The sequence below is a fragment of the Petaurus breviceps genome, unplaced genomic scaffold (assembly GCF_028583685.1).
Source record: "Petaurus breviceps papuanus isolate PSGF00001 unplaced genomic scaffold, PetGlider_PUasm1.0 186, whole genome shotgun sequence".
NCBI classification, from domain to species: domain Eukaryota; kingdom Metazoa; phylum Chordata; class Mammalia; order Diprotodontia; family Petauridae; genus Petaurus; species Petaurus breviceps.
In genome coordinates, this window is record NW_027185798.1 from 16073704 (window position 1) to 16094235 (window position 20532).

The window sequence follows — 20532 nt, forward strand, 5'->3', positions numbered from 1 at the left end:
TGAAGCCAGTACTCTTAAAAGCTGAGTTTTGGCTTATTTTATTACCCTGTACTTTAAGTAGTTTTAAAATGAATTCCTTCTGGCATGAGTTCATTTTAAGTAGGGAGAGGGTATGTGTGTGTGTGTGTGTGTGTGTGTGTGTGTATAATTTACACACACACAATACATTCTTAATACATAATAAAATCTCTTTGTAAGCAAAGACAAATTTTCATTAACTTTCATATATTAAGGTTTTTAATACCCTACATTAGGTTTTGTGTTAGATTTAACCATAATAATGTCTGATCTTTTGTAATATTTTTTCAGCCTAAGGCTACTGCTTCCTTTTCAACTTTCTGTGTTGGACTCTCTTGGTCCACAAAGAATTTTGGTTATATATTAAGACATTTCAAGGGCAGTTGGTACCTCTGTGTGTGTGTGTGTGTGTGTGTGTGTATTACTTTGTATTTGTCTCCACCCTTAGAGATATGTAGGAACTGGGGCAGCTCACACTGTGTTAGTTTATATGGGATCTTCCCATCCCCTCTGTGTCTCTCTCCATGTTGTGATATAAATGACTTACATGTGGCTTGGCACTGTTTTGGAGAATGAGCCTCCTTTTTCCCCTAGAGAGTGGATTAGAGAAAGAAAGACCCTTTGGTTTCTTTTTGTTTTTTTTTTTTAATTAAATTTTATGTTTATTTTTAGTTTATATTATTTATTTCCACAAGATTTTGAGTTACAAATTTTCTCCCCGTCTTTCCCCTACCCACCACGCCAAAATAGTAATCCCACTGTATATCCCATTCCCCAGTCTTCTCTCTTCTATATCCTCCCCCATTTCCCCCTCCAACTTTCCCATAGGGAAAGATGAATCTCTGTGCCTCAGTGCCTGTATATCTTATTTTCCAGTTGCATGTTTAATATATATATGTATGTATGTATGTATATATTTTTAACATTTTATTTTAAAACTTTGAATTCCAGATTCTTTCCCTTCCTCCCTCCTCATCCACCTTTACTGGGAAGATAAGCAATTCAATATAGTTTGTGCATGTGTAGCTATGCAAAACATTTCCATAGTGCATATCTTGTAAAAAACTGACTATATTTCCCTCCATCCTATCCTGCCCCTCACTTGTTCTATTCTCTACTTTGACCGTGTCCCTTTTCAAAAGTGTGTGCTTCCAACTTCCCTCTCCCCCAACCTGCCCTTCCCTCCATCATCCCCCCCTCTTATCCCTTCCCCCCACTCTTCTGTAGGGTGAATACCCTATTTACTGTGTATGTCATTCCCTCCTGTAATGTAATGCCAAGGAAAGGCAACTTCCCAAGGTTCAGAATACCAGCATAGGTGCTCTCCATTTTATTCAGTGACAAACCAAGAACAGAGAAGATCAAAACATGACATCATTCCAAATACAGCATTTACTAAGAGTGATTAAATAATCTCCAAGGACTACCCCACTCCAGGACCTAACATTCATTCAATCAATTACAAAGTCCTTGTTCTAAATACTTCTCCACCCCTAGGCTGTACCTTCATTTAGTCCACCACAAAGCCCCTCTTCTCAAATGGAGATTAGTTTCCAAACATAAGTAAAGTACATTCATTTGTTCAACCACAAAACACAAAAAGGTCAAAAGTTCCCCACCCCTGGATCTCAATTGAATCTACCCCAGAGTTACATCAAGTTTAAACACAGCACTTAATACCCAAATGGAGGTCTTTTCTTCATCTTGACAAGAGGCAAGTTCTCAGCAATCTTAGTTCCTGGGGAGACAAGGCTTATTAGCAAGGCCACAAGATACATTGCCAGTCCCTTCATTAATTCATCCTCTGTCTGTAGAACAGTCCTAGAACCCCTGAACACATTAGCAAAGCCCTCTCCCAGGATTTCTGTAAACATACAACAAGAAAATCCTTCTTCAGGGCTTCTGAACCAACAGAAAGGCTCCCAGACCCCTGCAACAACAGCACTGTCCTTCACCAGTGGACAGTATTCATTCTGTCTGCAGGACAGTCTCCAGACCCCTGCAACAACAGCACTGTCCTTCACCAGTGGACAGTATTCACTCTCTGTCTGCAGGACAATCTCAGGGCTTCTTAGCCAACAGCCAGGTTCCAGGACTTCTTCAACAGGCCTGTCTTTCACCAGTGGACAAATCTGGCAAAACAACATCAAAATAGACAGACAAAGTACCAGCAAAACAGCCATGTCTCCTCAGTCCTTGGCAGCTCAGGGGGCAGGTCTCAAAAGTCCAGGGCAATTCAAAGCGGCCACCAGCAATTCTCTTAGTCTCTCTCTCTCCATGAGGTGCTGCTTCCAAAAAAAAAAAAAAGTTCTTCTGCCTCTCTCTTGTCTCTCCAAATCTATGTCACCAGCTCCTCCCAGTTCAGGACTTTCTTTTCACATCAACAAGTCCATCCCACAGGTGGGATTAACCAGCTCTGGGTTTTAACACAATCAATTTGAAAACCAAGCCCAATACAGGGGAATCTCCACATTCCATTACTATCACACCTCTCTAATCCAAATTCAATGTGAGAGTAAGATTGACTCATTCCCTTTTGCCTTCCTGTTCTTCCCCTCCATTGTAACAATTTTCCCTTGCCTCTTCTATATGAGATAATTTACCCCATTCTGTCTCTCCCCATCTCCTCTCATTATATTCCTTTCTCACCTCTCAATTTCACCTTTTTTTTTTACTTTATCAAATCCTTTATTAACTTCTAGTTTATATCATTCATTTCCTCAAGATTTTGAGTTACAAATTTTCTCCCCATTTTCCCTTACCCACCACCTCAAAATAGCAATCCCACTTGAAATCCCCTCCTCCAATCTGTTCTCTCCCATATCTTCCCCCATCCCCCCTCTGATTTTCCAGTAAGGCACAGTGGATCTCTATGCCCCAGTGCCTGTATATCTTATTTCCCAGTTACATGTAAAATAATATTAATAATAGTATATATATATATATATATATATAAAATGTTTTTTTAAACATTTGATTTTAAAACTTTGAATTCTAGGTTCATTCCCTTCCTACCTTGTCACCCACCCTTACTGGGAAGATAAGCAGTTCAATATAGGTTGTCTGTAGCTATGCAAAACATTTCCATAGTGGATATATTGTAAAAGACTGACTATATTTCCCTCCATCCTATCCCACTTCCCACTTGTTCTGTTCTCTACTTTGACCCTGTCCCTTTTCAAAAGTGGGTGCTTCCAACTTCCCTCCCCCCCTGCCTGCCCTCCCTTACATCATCCCCCCTCTTATCGCCTTCCCCCCTATTCTCCTGTAGGGTGAGATACCCTATTTAGTGTATATGTCATTCTCTCCCTAAGCTAAATTCAATGAGAATAAGGTTGACCTCTCTCACCTCTTAATTTCACCTTTTAAATATCATCCCTTCCTATTCAATTGGTCCTGTGCCCTCTGTGTATACCTGTATACATATATATGTATATATATATATATATATATACACACACACACACTCACATATGTATTCATACACATATATACCCTTCTATATAGACATATATGTATATATACATACACACATTTATATTCCCTTCAACTATTCTCATACTGAGAAAAGTTTCATAAGTTAGTTATCATTTGTCCATGTAGAAATGCAAATAGTTCAACATTGATAAGTTCCTTATGATTTTTTTCCTGTTTACCTTCTCATGCTTCTCTTGCTTCTTGTATCTGAATGTCAGATTTTCTATTCAATTTTGTTTTTTTCTTTAAGAATGCTTGAAAGTCCTCTATTTCATGGAATGAACATATTTTCTTCTGAAACATGATATTCAAGTTTTTTTTTTTTAATCCATCGGGGTTAAGTAACTTGCTCAAGGTTACAGGGCCACTTATTTCTGGGTGTGGTGCTAAGTATTTGAGCCTATATTTGATCCCCAGGTTGTCCTGACACTGGAGCCAGTGCTCTTACTTGCTGAGCCACCTGGCCGTGCCTAAGCAATTGGGGTTAAGTAACTTGCTCAAGGTTACATGGCCAGTTATTTCTGGGTGTGGTGCTAAGTATCTGAACCTGGATTCGATCCCCAGGTTGTCCTGACACTGGAGCTGGTGCTCTTACTCACTGTGCTACCTGGCTGCCCCATGATACTCTGTTTTGCTGGGTAGGTGATTCTTGGTTTTAATCTCAGCTCCTTTGACCTCCGGAATATCATATTCCAAGCCCTTCAAACCCTCATTGTAGAAGCTGCCAGATCCTGGGTTATCCTAATTGTGTTTCCACAATATTCAAATTGTTTCTTTCTGGCTGCTTGTAATATTTTCTCCTTGATCTGGCAACTCCAGAACCTGTTTATAATATTCCTAGGAATTTTCTTTTTGTTATCTTTTTCAGGAGGTGATCGATGGATTCTTTCAACCTCTGTTTTGCCCTCTGGTTCTAAAACATCAGGGCAATTTTCCTTGAGAATTTCTTGAAGGATGATTTCTAGGTTCTTTTTTTGATCATGGCTTTCAGGTAGTCCAATAATTTTTAAATGATCTCTCCTGGATCTATTTTCCAGGTCAGTGGTTTTTCCAATGAGATATTTCACATTGCCTTCTATTTTTTCATTTGTTTGGATTTTTTTAATAGTATCTTGATTTCTCATAAAGTCACTAGCTTCCATTTGCTCAAATCTGATTCTGAAGGAATGATTCTCTTCAGTGAGTTTTTGAGATTCTTTTTCTGTCTGGCAGATTCAACTTTTTAAGGCATTCTCATTGCCTTTTCGAGCTTCTTTTTCCATTTGAGTTAGTCTATTTTTTAAGGCATTATTTTCTTCAGTCAGGCTGTTGACTCTCTTTTCATGATTTTCTTGCATCATTCTCATTTCTCTTCCCAATTTTTCCTCCACTTCTCTTACTTGGTTTTCAAAATCCTTCTTAAGCTTCTCTATGGCCTGTAATCAGCTTGTATTTTTCTTGGAAGCTTTTGGTGCAGGAGTTCTGACTTCGTTGTCTTCCTTCTGTTCCATGCCTTGATCCTTTTTGTCCCCAAAATAGGAGTCTAAAATCGGATTGCAGAGCTTGCTTTGCTTCCTTTGCTTGCTCATGTTTTCACTCAATTATTTGACTTTTGAGCTTTTTGCCACAGTAGAACTCTGCTTCTAGAGAGGAAAGCTGTGTCCCAAATCACTGGGAGTTTTCTTAGCTGCTAGAGCTATTAGTTGGCTGCCTTCTCTGAAGCCTCCACACACTCTGGCAAGCTGGTTGCACACCCCAGGACCTCCACCCTCAACAGCAGTCCAGATCCAGGCAGGTTAAAGCAAGAGCTGTTTCCCCTCAGAATGGTTGCTTGGTCCCCCTACAATCTGCAGGCCAGGAGCTGTGAAGCAGCCATGCGGTTTTGTCAGAGTTCACTGACCTCTCACTTTGTCTTTGGCATTTATGGTTTGATAATTCTGGAAACTGCCACAGCTGCTGGTGATCCACTCTCCCAAAGACCTCCTAGCTGTGGCTGGTCAGGCTGCCCTGCGGCTAAAACCTCAGGCTCACCTGGGGCTGGGCTTGGCTCCTAGAGCTCTGTGATGGCCTGTTCCTGCCAGCCTGCCTGGCTGTCCTCAGTGGGAGGTTAGTTTCTGTGTCACTTTGTGGGTTCTGTAGCTCTAACGTTTGTTTAGAGTCATTTTTTACATGTATTGGAGGAGGTGGAAACAGGAAGTCCAGTTTCCACTCAGCCATCTTGGCTTCGTCCTGACCTTTTGGTTTCTTAGGCTGCTGGGGACCGTGTGGCAGAGAGGGCTCTGTTGAAGCATGCATGTTGATTCCACTTCAAGCCCATCTGTGTCCTTATATCTTTCTTGCTATGATAGATTCTGGTTCTTCTTCCCCTCACCTCCCTGGTTCCCTTTATATCTTCTGCTGGAAGCCTTTCCCAGCCCTATTTAATTCTGCTGCCTTGCCTCTGTTAATTATTTTCTATTTATCCAATATATATAAGTCGCTTTGTACATATTTGTTTGCATGTTATCTTCCATAATAGATATACGTTCTTTGAGATCAGGGACTGTCTTTTGCCTCTTTTTGTATCTCTAGAGCTTGGCACAATTCCTGGTACAGAAGTAGGTGCTTAATAAATGTTTGATTGAATGATGTATTCTAAGCTGGTTAGCCCTATATCAGTTTACAGCTTCTTACCACTTCCCAAGTCCCTTCCTTGGTAAACTAGTATGAGGACTTGGCATTTCAATAAACTAACCCAGAATAGTATCTTTTTTCTTGCCTCTAGGGCAGATTCCCTATTAATTGTATCAGGTTCAAGATCAAAGTTCCATTGCAGTCACTGACCTAAATACAGAGAGGCAGAAGCCTCCCTAACCATGCTCTCCTTATCTCCTAATTAAGAGTGGCATAATATTGGAGGAAGGTCCTGAATTTTGGAGTCGGAGGACCTGGGTTCAAATTAACCTCCATCGTTTACTAGCTGTGTATCTGTAGGCAAGTCACTTACCTCTCTGGGCTTCATTTTTTCAATCTGTAAATGAGACTTTTGGGACTAAATAACCATCAAAGTCTTTGGAGTCCAGATCCAGATCCACTATCTTATTCTCCATTTAAATATATTTAAATACTTATGACAGTGTTTCAGTCAATCTGTGGGTCTCCCTCAGTGCGTGGGCTTGCCTTCGTCTGTGCAGATGACCCACTCCCACCTCTTGGTGCTGCGTGATTCTCATTTGTGCTGTCATTTAGTCCATAAGCTACTCCCTCCCTAGGATCCCTCAATGTCTGTTCTCTCCCTTGTTCTGGAGGCCTTTATCTGGATATATGATAGAAAGTATAGCTGTATCTTTTTTGTTTGTTGGTCAGTCGTATCTGATGTGGAAACTGAGGCAGATGAGGTGTCTGAGGCCAGGTTTGAACCATGGAAGGGGAGTGTTCTTGACTCCAGGCCCACCACTCTCCACAGCGCCTCCTAGCTGCGTATATCCATATCTGCCTCACACCAAATCCACATTTTTTAAAGGTTTTACAGGTATTCATTGGACTTCACTGTTCCAAAAAGCCAGTGTGTTTGTTAAATATATTGCTTACTGAGTAAATGAGGACTTAGGAGCAGATTACATCTTTTATAATGAATTTAGCATATCTCCTTCAGTAAGATAATGTTAGTAAGAGGGATTGGGGGGCTCCTCTAAACATGGCCTCTTAATGATATAACCTGAGTGTTGTTATGGATACAGTTGCTCCACCCAGGCTCCACTTTCCATTCCAACACTTGTAGCTGATGTATTGAAATAACAGAGATCAAGTTGTGCACTTTGGCTCCGGTCAGCTTTTTGTTCATAGAAGGCAATTGGTAAAAAAATGTGTTCTATCAATGATCAGTGCCACTTCTTAGAATGGGATTTTCGCTTTATGTTTTTGTTGTCTTTTAGAAAATGATGAGCTTTGAAAGTGGGCATCAGAATTTTTCCTTGATGTTTAAAAACTCTCCTAGAACTCACAGTTAAATTCAAATTGTAAGCCATGGCTAAGATTTGCATGTACTTTGCTTCTCCTTATAATAAGCCCACAAGCTGTTGTTATTGAAGTTTAAAAAGTGAAAGAAACATACTGCCCTTTTGACTGGTCTGGAAATGGTGGTGTGCAGGCCGTCTTTCTTCTTGTAGTAGGAAAAAGGTTGGGAGCAAATTGGTGCAGCCAGTGCACTCATTCAGGCATCTGCTCAGGTGTGACTGCCTGTATTCTCCGTTGTGGGTGAATCTAGTGCTGAAAGTAGTATCTTTTGTTAGTTTGAAGAATGTTTGGTTCATGTGTTAGTCCACTAACTCTGAGGAATTTCTCAAAAACACATGCACAAAAATGAGCCTGTCTGCTGAAATACTGAGGATTATCTGGTATATTCACCTGGCAGAATTTGGCCCATTTTATATTACTTGAATTCTCCAAACATAATTCTTCTTCACTCATGGTAAGTATCATTCTTCATCCTTTTGAACATGAGCAAGTTGAATTATTGATTCATACAATATGTTTCCCAGATATGTATAGTCAGGGACATAATTGGGATTGAAATCCAGACTTCCTAAACAATAACGTAGAGAGTTATTTTTAGGCAACTTAACTAGAACCTGCATAACCTTTTAAAAATGTGAATTTTTCAAGTATTGTTACCTAATGGCTAAATAATTTCTGTAAAAGATGAATCCTTGTGATTTTAATTTACTTGTCATTTGAATTCTTCATTGGAACTAAGGGACATTGGTAGACCTTTTCATTTTAAACTACTGAAAAATCATTATAAATTGATCAGAATCAGGCACAAGCACATTTCTTGGGTCCTTACTTTGTGTCTAGTGATGTCCTACATAGAGCCCTGTGAAACAAATCTTTTCATAAAGGATATTCGTGGAAACAATGCTCAGGTCAGCGGTAATAGTACAGGGTGCTGAAGGGGTTTACATGGGAGTCATGAGCACTTGGGCTGAGATGTGATGGAATAGTAGGCATTTCTTTCTTTACCGGTAGAACCTAGAATTATTATGCTTCCAAAATGACAAGGGTGAATCCTCTTACTCCAGACATTCTTTTTCTTTTCCAAATGAATTTTTATTGATACTCCTTGCATTAACATAACCTAGATCTCTCCTAGTTCCCCTCCCCTCTCAGATTTAGAAAGCCTTCCAAATAGCAATGAATATGTTTAAATGAAAGAAAAAGAGCAAGAAGAAAAGAAAATCAGCAAAACTGATTATTAATTCAAAACAGCCTAAAAATATCTGCAGTGTTGTACCCTCCGGTGCCTCCCACCTTTGCTGAAGACTTTGGAGAGCTGTCGTCTCACATCCTTTCTGGGTATTCCTTAATTAATTCAAAGCCATTACCCTTTTATTCTATTTATACATTAGAATGTAAGCTCCTTTTGAGTAGGTATTATTTAATGCTTTGTATTTGTATCACGTATATCTAGGAAGGACATAATAAATGTTTGATTCTCAGACCCAATAGTTTTAGGTACTTACAAGGTATTTTAGGTACATATAAGTTTTAGGTACACAGCTTTCTGGGGAAAAGCTAAAATTTGTGCATAAAGGGGAGGAAAAAAATTGGGTAAGAGGTAGGATAGTAAGAACCCTAAATGCTCGAAAACATTTTTCATTGTTTCGCATTGCTGAGAAGCCATTTACTGCGACTTGTGTATTGTATGATCCCGTTGTATATATCAGCCATAGGCCTTCCATGTTACAATTGCCTATAGTTCACGATCATTTAACAAGCATTTATTAAACTCCTGCTAGGTAGGCACACAAGCATACATAGGTATAAGAATGAGATGATTCCTCTTATCATGGAGCTTATTACATGATGTGAAGGGGCATGCTTATAAGATTTCAAAAGATGCAAGATGTATGTATATGTAAACACATGTTCATACATACATATATATACACACACACACATTTCTGTATAGCTAGATATAGATAGGTAGATATACACACACGTGTATAGATAGACAGAAACCAGTGATGGGGGGGGGCATTTAAAAACTGAGGGAATCAGGTAGTACTTCAAAGAAGCTTGAAGGATAGGATAGGCCAGTTGAATTGGAGTGTAGAGGCTGTGTTTAATGGGGGAGCGATAGAATTAGCCTGAGCAGGACTGTGAGTAACTTTAAATGCCAAATGGAGGGGCTTGTATTGTAACCAAAGGGTATCAGGGACTTACTAAAGCTAATTACACAGAACATTATCAGATATGCACTCTAGTAATGCAGTTTGATAGCTATATGGATTATAGATTGAAAAGAGAAAAAGATGTATACCAATTAGGAAGTTATTGCTAATGGCCAGCATTGGGGTGTTTGTGGTATAAATAGAATGGGACAGGTGAGGAAGATATTGAGGACATTGAATGGAGATATTGGGGTAGGGAGGGATAGGGGGAGTAAGAGTGAAGAATGACTTTTCTGTTGGAAACCTGAGTATATTGGAAGAATTACAGTGTGGTTGTGTGTATAGAGAAAGGTAGTAAGTTCTGTTTTGGATGTGTTGAGTTTTGAGATACCGAAGGGATATTCTGTCTGGTGTCCACCAGACAATTGTGGGTACAGGACTCGTGCCCAGAATTGACCTAAGGCCCAGGTATAATTTACTGTGTTGCCAGCCCTCCTCACCCTTCACAGAGCAAACATTGAAACAGAAGGGATGGGTACTTCTTGGTAGATCTTCCTTCCTCCCGTTTTTCTGACCCTCAGTTTATACTTAGGAGAGGTTACCAAGGAAATTGCTAGTATCTTTTGTGAAACATTACATAGCAAAACGATCTATTTTCTTGGAAGATTTTGGTGATATATTATTTATAAGTAGGAATCCCAATTAAATTATCACAAAGAACTTAATACTGTGAAACATACTAACAACCTTTTAGAAGGAGTTGTTGCTTTTATGTGTTAGAGAGTTCTGAATTTTTGCTTGTTTGTTTTCCAAGAATGTTTATTTAAAACAAGAGTTTAAAAATTGGTCCTTTTAGATTTTGTCCCTGACGTCTGACTGGATCACTTTTGTTTAAGCCTCTTAATTTTCTCTTCTGTAATATCAGTATAATGCTACCTGCTACATAGACATTCTGTTGCTTAGTTTTCGTAAAATATCTTCTGCATAAAAATTGTGCTTTGGTAGGTTAGTTTCCAGATTTTAGAATACTGCTTGAATGCAGGACAAAATGTATTTCTATACTTGAACAGTTTTTGTGTGCTCCTTCTTTGTGAAGGAAGAATCTACAAAAGATGATATGTTCTATAGATAGACTCTCTACCAGATGCCTCAGGAAAACTTTTTCCCCTCTTATAAACCTTATGTAAAGCATTATGCTTGCAAAATATCCTGAGTGTTCCTATGATTCATTTGACTTGTTGACATCAGTACTTTGTAAGTACCTTTGAAGTTTTAACTTAAAATAACTTGATGAAAGAGTTGAATCACTATAGTCACCACCATTATTTCTATAATTTATCATTTATTGTTGGAGTTTTGCCACTGTGGTGACTGTTATATTCATTAAATAGCAGAAAGAAGTTTTTTGTCTTTTTTACATTTAATTTTTATTTTATTTTTTTCTTGCTTTTGTTTTTTTGCTTTTTGGAGGGGGGAGGGCAGGGCAATTGGGGTTAAGTGACTTGCCCAAGTTCACATGGCTAGTAAGTGGTAAGTTTTTGAGGCCGGATTTGAACTCAGGTCCTCCTGACTCCAGGGCCGGTGTTCTATTCACTGCAACCACCTAGCTGCCACCTTTATTTTATTTTTTATTAATTACATGTAGATAAAAAAAATATGACACACATTTAAAACAGTTTTTGAGTTTCATATTCTCCCCTCCTTTAGAAGTCAAAGCAGTTTTATATAAATTACACAAATGCAGTCATACAAAAACATTTCAGTAATAGCTATACTGCAAAAGAAAATACAGACTGAAAAAAACCCAAGAATAATAAAGAAAGTAAAAATCTTCATTCAGACCCTAGGTGTTCTTTCTATGAAGGTAGATAGCTTTTTTTCATTCATAGTACTTTGGAATTTTCTTGGATCATTGTATTGCTGAGAATAGTTGTCATTTATAGTTGGCTATCTTAAAATATTGCTATTATTATGTCCAATCTTCTCTTGGTTCTACTCACATTTTACTTTGTATCTGTTCATGTAAGGCTTCCTAGGTTTTTCTGAAAGCATCCTTCTATCATTTCTTTGTGGGGCAGGGGAGGGCAGTTTGGGTTAAGTGACTTGACCAAGGTCACATGGCTAGTATGTGTTAAGTGTCTGAGGTCGGCTTTGAACTCGGATCCTCCTGACTTCAGGGCCGGTGCTCTGTTCACTGTGCCACCTAGCCACCCCGTTTCTCTCATTTCTTATAACACAATAGCATTCTATTACAATCATGTCATAACATGTGCAGCCATTCCCCAATTGGTGGGCATCCCTTCTACTGCCAGTTATTTGTCACCACAGAAAAAGAGCTGCTCCGAATATTTCTGTACATAAAGGCCCTTTTTCTTCTTCTTTGATCTCTTTGGGACATAGACCCAGTAGTAGTACTGCTGGGTTTTATAGCCCTTTGGGTATAGTTCTAAATTGCTCTCCAGAATGGTTAGAGTTCATAACTCCACCAACAGTGTATCCGTGTCCGAGTTTTTCTACATACCTTCCAACATTTGTCATTTTTCTTTTCTGTCATGTTAGTCAGATAGGTGTAGTACCTTAATGTTATTTTAATTTTCATTTTTCTATTTGATAATCATTAAAGCTTTTTTTTTTGTATGACTATAGATAGTTTTGATTTCTTCATCTGAAAACTGCCTGTTTATACGCCTTGACCATTTATCAATTGGACAATTGGGGAATGACTTGTATTCTTATAAATGTAACTCAGTTGTCTATGTATTTGAGAGATGAGATCAGAGACACTTGCTGTAAATTTTTCCCCCAATGTCCTGCTTTCCTTATAATCTTGGCTGTATTGGTTTTGTTTGTGCAAAAATACTTTTTAATATGATTTAATCAAGGTTATCCATTTTATATCCTGTAATGCTTTATATTTTGTTTGGTCATAAAATTTTCCCTTATTCATAATTCTGACAGATACAGTTTTCCAGGTTCCCCTGATTGGCGTATAATTTCACTCTGTATGTCCATTTTGACCCTTAGTTTATTGCTAGTTTCTGCCAAACTGCCTATCAGTTTTGCCAGCAATTTTTGTAAATAATGATTTCTTGTCCCCAAATCTTGGACCTTTGGGTTTGTCAGATGCTAAATTGCTGTGGTTTTTTTGCCACTGTGTATTATGAATGTAATCTGTTCCACTGATCCACCATTCTGTTTCTTAGTCAGTACGAGATGTTTTGAAGATTACCACTTTGTAATACAGTTTGAGATCTGGTACTGCTAGGCAAACTTCCTTCACATTTTTTTTCACTGATTGCCTTGATTTATTCTTGACCTTTTGTTCTTTCAGATGAATTTTGTTAGTAGTTTTTCTAGCTGCATAAAATAATTTTTTGATAATTTGATTGGTATGTGTGGGATAAGTAGATTAATTTAGGTAGAATTGTTTTTATTATATTAGCTTGGCCTAACCATGAGCAATTAATATTTCTCCAATTGTTTTGATCTGACTTTATTTGTGTGAAAAAGTGTTTTATAATTGTATTTATATAGTTCTGCATTTGTCTTGGCAGGTAGACTCCCAGGTATTTTATATTGCCTCTAGTTATTTTAAATGGAATTTTTATTTCTTGGTGCTGGACCTTGTTGGTAATATTTAGAAATGCTGATGATTTATGTGAATTTATTTTATATCTTGCAACTTTGCTGAAGTTGTTAATTATTTCAACTAGATTTTTAGTTGATTCTTTAAGTATACCATCATATCTTCTACAAAGAGTGATAGTTTTTTTCCTCATTGCCTCATCTAATTCCTTCAGTTTCTTTTTTTTATTGCTATAGCTAGCATTTTTAGTACAGTATTAAATAGTAGTGCTGATAATGGGCATTTTTGTTGCTTAACCCCATTACAGATAATACTCACTGATGGTTTTAGGTAGATACTATTTATTTTAAGGAAAGCTGCACTTATTCCTATGCTTTCTAAAGTTTTTAATAGGTTATAGGTTAATAGATTGTGGAATTTTGCCAAAAGCTTTTTCTATTGAGATAATCATATGGTTTTTGTTGTTTTTGTTACTGATATGGTCAGTTACACTGACAATTTTCCTAACATTGAACCAGTCCTGCAAAGCTGGTATAAATCCTACCTGATTGAAGTGTATGATCTTTGTGATATATTGCTATAATCTCCTCGCTAGTCGTTTGTTTAGAATTTTTCCCTCAATATTCTATTGGTTTTCTTTTTCTGTTTTTCTCTTCCTGTTTAGGTATCAATATCACATTAAATTAAAGATGTAATACAGGTCATTAAGAGAATTTTATTGGTTAGTGCTCTGTGTTCACCTCGATCTTTGTTAACTCTCACATCTGGGATTTGATACACCCTGCCTTACATTACCATAAACAATGTTATTTAGCAGGGATGTCATCAATACATGATGGTCAAATGGTCCCCCATTAGTGTTAATATAGTACTCCAGGAGTATTAAGTAATTTCAATGTAGCTTTAATTCTAATTTTATTTTCTGAGATACTGAGTCTTGGAAATATGCTATTCTTGTATAGTAGAATAAAATTTTTTTTCTTTGTTACAAATTTGTATTAAACAGAACAGTTTAGTAGTTTTCAGTTATACCAATAACACTGGGTTTGTCTCATTACTCTATACTAGATCTTTGAAAATCTGGTAATTTACAGAACGCTAAACAAGTAGGAAAATTACTTATGTGTATTTGTTAAGTATGGGGAAAGGCTTTGTAGTCATGACAATTTAAGGAATAACTGGATTTCACTCATTTAATATTAAGAATCCATAGTATGGCCCTCACATACTTCTTTTTTCAAGTATTCTGAACATGTCATTTCACAGATGAATTAATAATGAGAAATGATTGGTACTTTAAAAATGCGTTTTCCTGATCAGATTTGTTGCTTTGGTTTTTTAGCTTCTGCTGAACCTGTGGAGACTTCACGCTGGACGGAAGAAGAGATGGAAGTTGCTAAAAAAGGTAAAGTCTGTCATGGTTGGGCACCGCTTCTTGGCATTTGTGGCCGTGGAGATTTTGCAGAAATGCCACAGAATCACCCTCTTCTTTCTCTAAGAAGAATCTTGAAAACTGTCATAAGTCAGAGGAAACTTGTTGCACTTGAAAATTAAGTAGAGTTTTAGAATCAGTACAGAAGGTTTGTTAGAGGGAATTGTATGAATCCTTCTATGATGGAAAAAACCTTTTGTGAGTGATGTCAGTTTCCATTTCAATGTATCCTTGTAGCATCATTGCCTGGGTGCTCTCGCACAGCAGGGACAGTTGGACAGTTTTTCAAAGAATCTTGCAGTTTGGCAGGAGAATCAGTGGCAGGGAAGAGGCGCTGCATGCTTTTGTGGATTTTGGCCTTTACCAGCCATTCTGCTTATGGGAAGTAAATGTATGGGCTCATGTCCCCCATGCACACGTGAAGAGGGAACGAGCACTTGACTCACTTGTGATTGTTTTCCCTTCTTAACAAATGGAGATTGCTCGGAGCCTCCGCCCATCCTGCATCACTCCTCTCACGTGTGCTTATTTAACACACTCTCGATATCACTCTAATCCCATTTTCCTGGCCTAGGTTATGAATATTGCAGAATTTGAAATAATACTGGAGTCATTAGCAATATAACTAATGCTAAGACTTTACAGAAACTCTGAGAAGTGTTAATAAGAAATTTTATATTGTGTTGATGGTTTTTTTACATTTATGTATAGAGAAATTAATGAATGACCTTTTAAATTCCTTTTCCTTTGAACATATACTTATTGATACTTTAAAAATTATAGAAAAACTAGCTACACCAAAAATAAAACGTTTGAAAGCATTTTTGGCTCAAGGTCTTTTTGTTTGGATGTATATATGTTGTGGGTATGTATGTTCACACCCAACCATATACACTTCTTGTATCCTTCATGGCAATTGGATGTTGATACTACAGAATTATGGGGTTTGAATGGCCTTGGGTTCTGTAAGGTGATACCAACAGATCTTCCAAAGCTGGCAGAGCTTTTAAGCTCTAGACCTTTTAACATGTCGTGAATTTGCCATTCAAGGAGAAGCCTGGCTGTATTCAGAAAAGCTCCTTACTGGAGGGTTGGACACCAACGATGGATTTTTGTCCACCAGAGCGATTTATAGAGGCCATCTCCAAAGTTATCAAGGGTTTATGCACTCTCCAGATAAAATTAAAGGAGTGAATAACAGTTTCCATTTTATAGATGAAGAAATGAAGACAGGTTAATAAGTTCCTTCGTTAGTGGTGCACAGCTAACCGATAATCACCTGCCCTTGTCTCTGACACAGGAAGCTGTCATGTGCCTGCCCACCACCTTTTACGAAACTGAGCTTTTTATAGCTCCAGTTTGGACAGGAGCCTCTCATTTACTTCTGAATGACCTCCTTGTCTTAACTTAGGACCATCCGTTTAAGTATCTTCTGGGCATAAGACACTGAGGATGTGGATGGCTCTGACATGCCCTGCTTTCAGTGTCTAGTGGGGGAAGGGAGGAGATCTGCCCACCCATGACTTTGGTCCATGGGAGAGCAGGACGGGGTCAGAGACAAGCTCACATGAAGCATCTGAGGAATCTGAAGAGTTTGGAAAGTTTTCTTTTTGGCTGGTTCTGTGGTCAGGGAAGGCTTTGTGAAAGACCCCATACCTGAATTGGCCCTTGAAATACTGAGCGCATTTCAACAGATTATTATTTATGGGCTTATGAGTCGTTAGTTCCAGGTACAGAAAACATTGGCAGTGAGTGCACAAAGATAGAACAGAAACCAAGCATGAACAGCCCTCCAGTTTCACTAGAATGTAAAAGGACATGAAGGACACAATAAATAGTGTGAATGGAGAGACCTCTAAATGTAAGGGGAGGGAGTTTCTACTTTCCCCAGGAGTCACTGAGTCACCACAGAAGATGTTTGATGTTCATAACAGAACATTAAGAAGATTATTCAGGCAGCAGTTTAAAGGATGAACGACTAGTGAGGATGTTAATATCATGTCTAGGTCGGATTAAATAAGAGCCAGAGTCAAAGCTCCATTGGAGTGAGTAGTGGAAAAGCAAGACTGTTCAGAGGCTGGCAGGGCTGACGAGGTTGGTCAGTTGATTCATCCACACTGATTCAGTGTGGAAAGTGAGGCATGAGGAGAATCCAGGGTGACTGGAGCTTTGAGCCTGGTGGTGATAGGAAGACAAGGCCGACAGGGGACAAGCAAGTGGAGGAGGAGGAAGCCTTGGTTGTGAATACTCCTAACACAAACCTAAGTCTAAGGGTTCTACTGGAGGGCGCCTTTGAACATATCCCAAAGGCTGGTGGGAATCAAGAACTCCAGTGAGTGGCTGAAGGCACCGAGTTAGGGTCATTTACAGAAAGATATTCATGGAAGCTATGGGGAAAAGTGGGGGAGGGGGCCAGCATAGAGAATCCAGAGGCCTGATGGCCATGCACATTTCAGTGATCTGACCAGTCTCACCTAAACAAATCAATCAGCTGTTCCCCAGCCCACATAGAAAAAAAAGGACCAGTGGCCTGCAGATGTAATAACTTACTTCCCCCATATAGTGGTTATTAAGAGAGCACATGTGTTAGAGTGAGGGAGAATCTAACCTCTGCCCTAAAATCACTCCCTGTCCGCTGTCCAAAAAGTTGTCGTCCTGCCTGTGTTTGAAGCCCTCTGCTTGGGAGCCATCTGTGGCTTGCTGAGCCTGTAAAATGGCTTTCTAACCTGTTTTTGTTGCCTGCTCACAAGTCACAGGCTCAGTGCGCCTCTCTTCTCCATCTCTTTTACACAGGCTTAGTTGAACATGGTCGGAACTGGGCAGCAATCGCCAAAATGGTGGGGACTAAAAGCGAAGCCCAGTGTAAAAACTTTTACTTCAACTACAAACGGCGCCATAATCTGGACAACCTCCTGCAGCAGCACAAGCAGAAGGTAAGGACGGCCTGAAGCGGAGGGGAGGCCTCAGGGCGAAGGAGGTGGCTGTGCTGAAGTGCCTGCTTTGGTCTGGTTATTGTGTGTGCTTAGCGGGTCTTCTTGAGAGTTAGGAAAGCACAGCAGAGGGTAGACTCTAGGGCCTCCGTCAGGGCAGGGTGCTGCCTTGTTCAGCTTTCCATTGTGGGGAAAGGTCCTGGGACAGAACTGAGTTTCAGAGAAAGAAGTGACTCATGGGCATGGTCAGTTGTGAGAGCCACATTTTAAACCTGAGTCTCTTGAATAAAGTCCAGCATTGTTATCTCACTACCCTGGAAAGGACCAGCTTTGCCCATATACATACACGCACATGTACATGTTCACATACATGTAGACATGCGCACGTGTGCCCATGTGCCTGCGCGCACCTTCAATAAATGCACCTCTACTGTTTTTGCCTTCATGGCCCAGTAGAGGGCTGAATAACACAGTAAGCATTTAGCAAAGGCAAGCTAAACTGCACTGGAACTAAAAATGATTGTGCCATTGTGGGTGGGTAGCTAGGTATGTCTCTATGAGTGTGTGTGAACTGGAGTATCACTGTCAGTACATGCAAGAGATGAAGAGGGTGAAGCATGGTGGAGTTGGAGTCACAAGTCTGCAGTTCAAATCCTGGCACTGCCATTTACTACCTCATCTGTAAAACGAAGGAGTTGAATTGGGTGGTCTGTGCATTCCCTGCGACTCTTAATCTGTTATTGTGTGTGTTTGCACACATGTGTGTGTGTTTGTGCACGCGCGCGTGTGTGCGAGTGCATGTGTGTGTGTTGCACACCTCTCTGGTGGTGAAAGTGAACTGTGTATTAAGGGCTGTAGAGCAGAGAAACATGGGCGTGTAAATTGCTATTGGTTGCATGGATGTATAATCTGTACATGTGCATCAGTCAAGAAACCAGCATTTCTTAAAAATCTCCTGTGTGCCATGTGCTGTTCACATCTTTACATGCACATGCACACACACATGCAGGTTATGTCCGGATGCTGGATATACATGTCTGTGCATGGGTGGTGGTGTGCCCTCAGTGTTTGGGGGTGAATGTGTCAGAATGGGCCCTGTTCCACTGTCAGGAGAGAACAGGCAGCAGGTGTTATATCTGTGTCTTGGGGGATGGGGCATGCCCAGGTTGCCTATGGGCATCCATGCTTAAGGACTTAGGTGTATCAGAAGGACCCACAGAGCCACAGTCCAGCAGGGTCTTTACCTTAATGGCAACGAGAAGAAGAGTTGCTTGCTACCCTGGTGTCATCTTCTCATATATTGGAACTGAAGAACTTCTCATTAACATACTGTGTATAAGAAATGCCACTGATAGAGATGCTGGACACTCTGAGCCTTCTTGGCAACATGTCCATATTGGCTTGAAAGAGAACTGTCTACTGAACCATGCAGAGGGGGGTTTCTTGTGTTCAGATGTGTGTTTGTACAAAGTAGCATTGGAAAGTGCACCCAAGCAGATCTGTGATTTGTGCCAAGACAGCCACGTGTCCTGTGTCCCTATGGCAGAGCTGACTACAGAGATTAGAAGTAGAGATGGGGCCTATTTAATGAGGGTAAATAAAGAGGTAGGTTAAGGGTTAGTAGCAGGAAATGTTTCATGACATATGACTTCATCACTGAATGTTGCGTTCTCCTTGGGCAGCAGACACACAGTCTGTTGCCCCATTTTGTAAACCTTTCCAGCTTGGGTAATACCTGGAGAATGGTATTCTCTTGGGCTTCCATGGGTGACAAGCTGTTCTTCTGTCCCATAGTGCATTGAAGTAGGAGAAATGCCAGGAAAGCCAGAAATCAGATGCCATCTACAGAAGAGTTCACGGGTGTTAGGGAAAAAAGTTTATCTTTGCTTTTATTTTTGCCCCTTGCAAGAAAAGGGGAAGGATATCGGCCCGTGTGCTGGGCAGAATGCCGATCCATCCAAGAGAAGGGCATTGACTTGGTTGTTTCTGGGTTCTGGAGCATCAGTTCTGAGAACTTGGCCTGCTTTGTGTTTTTAAGTCTAGCATTCAGGTAGCACGTGAAGGTTTACAAATACTTCACAACTATTTACTCATTTGGTCTTAACCCTAGGAAGTAGGCGCTATATTAGCCCCATCTTACAGATGAGGAAGCTGAGGCAAGCAGAAGCCCAAGGTAATGTAGACGTGAGTGTCTGAGGCTAGGCCTGGCGTCCTGTCTGCCGCGTCACTAGCTGCCAGCTGTGATTCTCCTCAGAGAGTTTCACCAAGTGCTTTCATAGCGTCCTCACTACTGCTCCATGGGGTAGGTACAAAAAGCACAAGGACGTCGAAGCTCAGGAGAGCTCATGGCCCTGCTGTGCTCGAGGCCAGACTGGAGCCCAGAGCTCTCTGTCTCCAGTTCTGATCTTCTCCCACCACAGCAGAGGCCTGCCGCCGTCACTCATCCCAGATGTGTTTGCCTGAAAATCACAGCTTGTGTAGCCCCAGGTCTGTGCTCGTATTTGTGCCTGCTGATGTTGGTTCAGAGGAGCAGCTCTGGCTCCTGCTTCTGTAGCGTTGCAGATCCTTATGTCTCCTTCTCTTTATTTAGTCTTCACGGAGGCCCCGGGAGGAGCGAGACGTGTCCCAGTGTGAAAGCATTGCTTCCACTGTCTCTGCACAGGAGGATGAAGATATTGAAGCTTCCAATGAAGAAGAGAATCCAGAAGACAGTGAAGGTAGTAGCTAGAGCTGACTGAAAGTGTCTGGGCTGGGTTCTGCTGCTGTTGTTTCCAGATCTCCAAGTCTGTGTAATTGGCTAAGTCATTTGGAAATAGCTTAATAAAAAAAATAATAGGGATGGCATTTCCACAGCCTCAGGCCTTCCCTTGCCCCACCCTGAATGCTGCCTGATTAATGAGGCTCTGAAAGCCTTGCTGGGGTCTGGGAGGGGTGCTTCTCTTTGTAAAGATGGGAATA

General features: G+C 40.1%; 1 protein-coding gene across 12 annotated transcripts in view; it reads left to right on the forward strand.

Moving 5' to 3' along the window:
• The window catches only part of NCOR1 (nuclear receptor corepressor 1), a 211728-nt gene that overhangs the window by 133771 nt on the left and 57425 nt on the right, over positions 1-20532 (forward strand). For all 12 annotated transcript variants that reach the window (XM_069089582.1, XM_069089581.1, XM_069089584.1 and 9 more), the window contains 3 exons: positions 14555-14617; positions 17438-17577; positions 20165-20291. In XM_069089582.1, coding sequence (XP_068945683.1) covers positions 14555-14617; positions 17438-17577; positions 20165-20291 — 330 coding nt within the window. The remainder of the gene's footprint in view (positions 1-14554; positions 14618-17437; positions 17578-20164; positions 20292-20532) is intronic.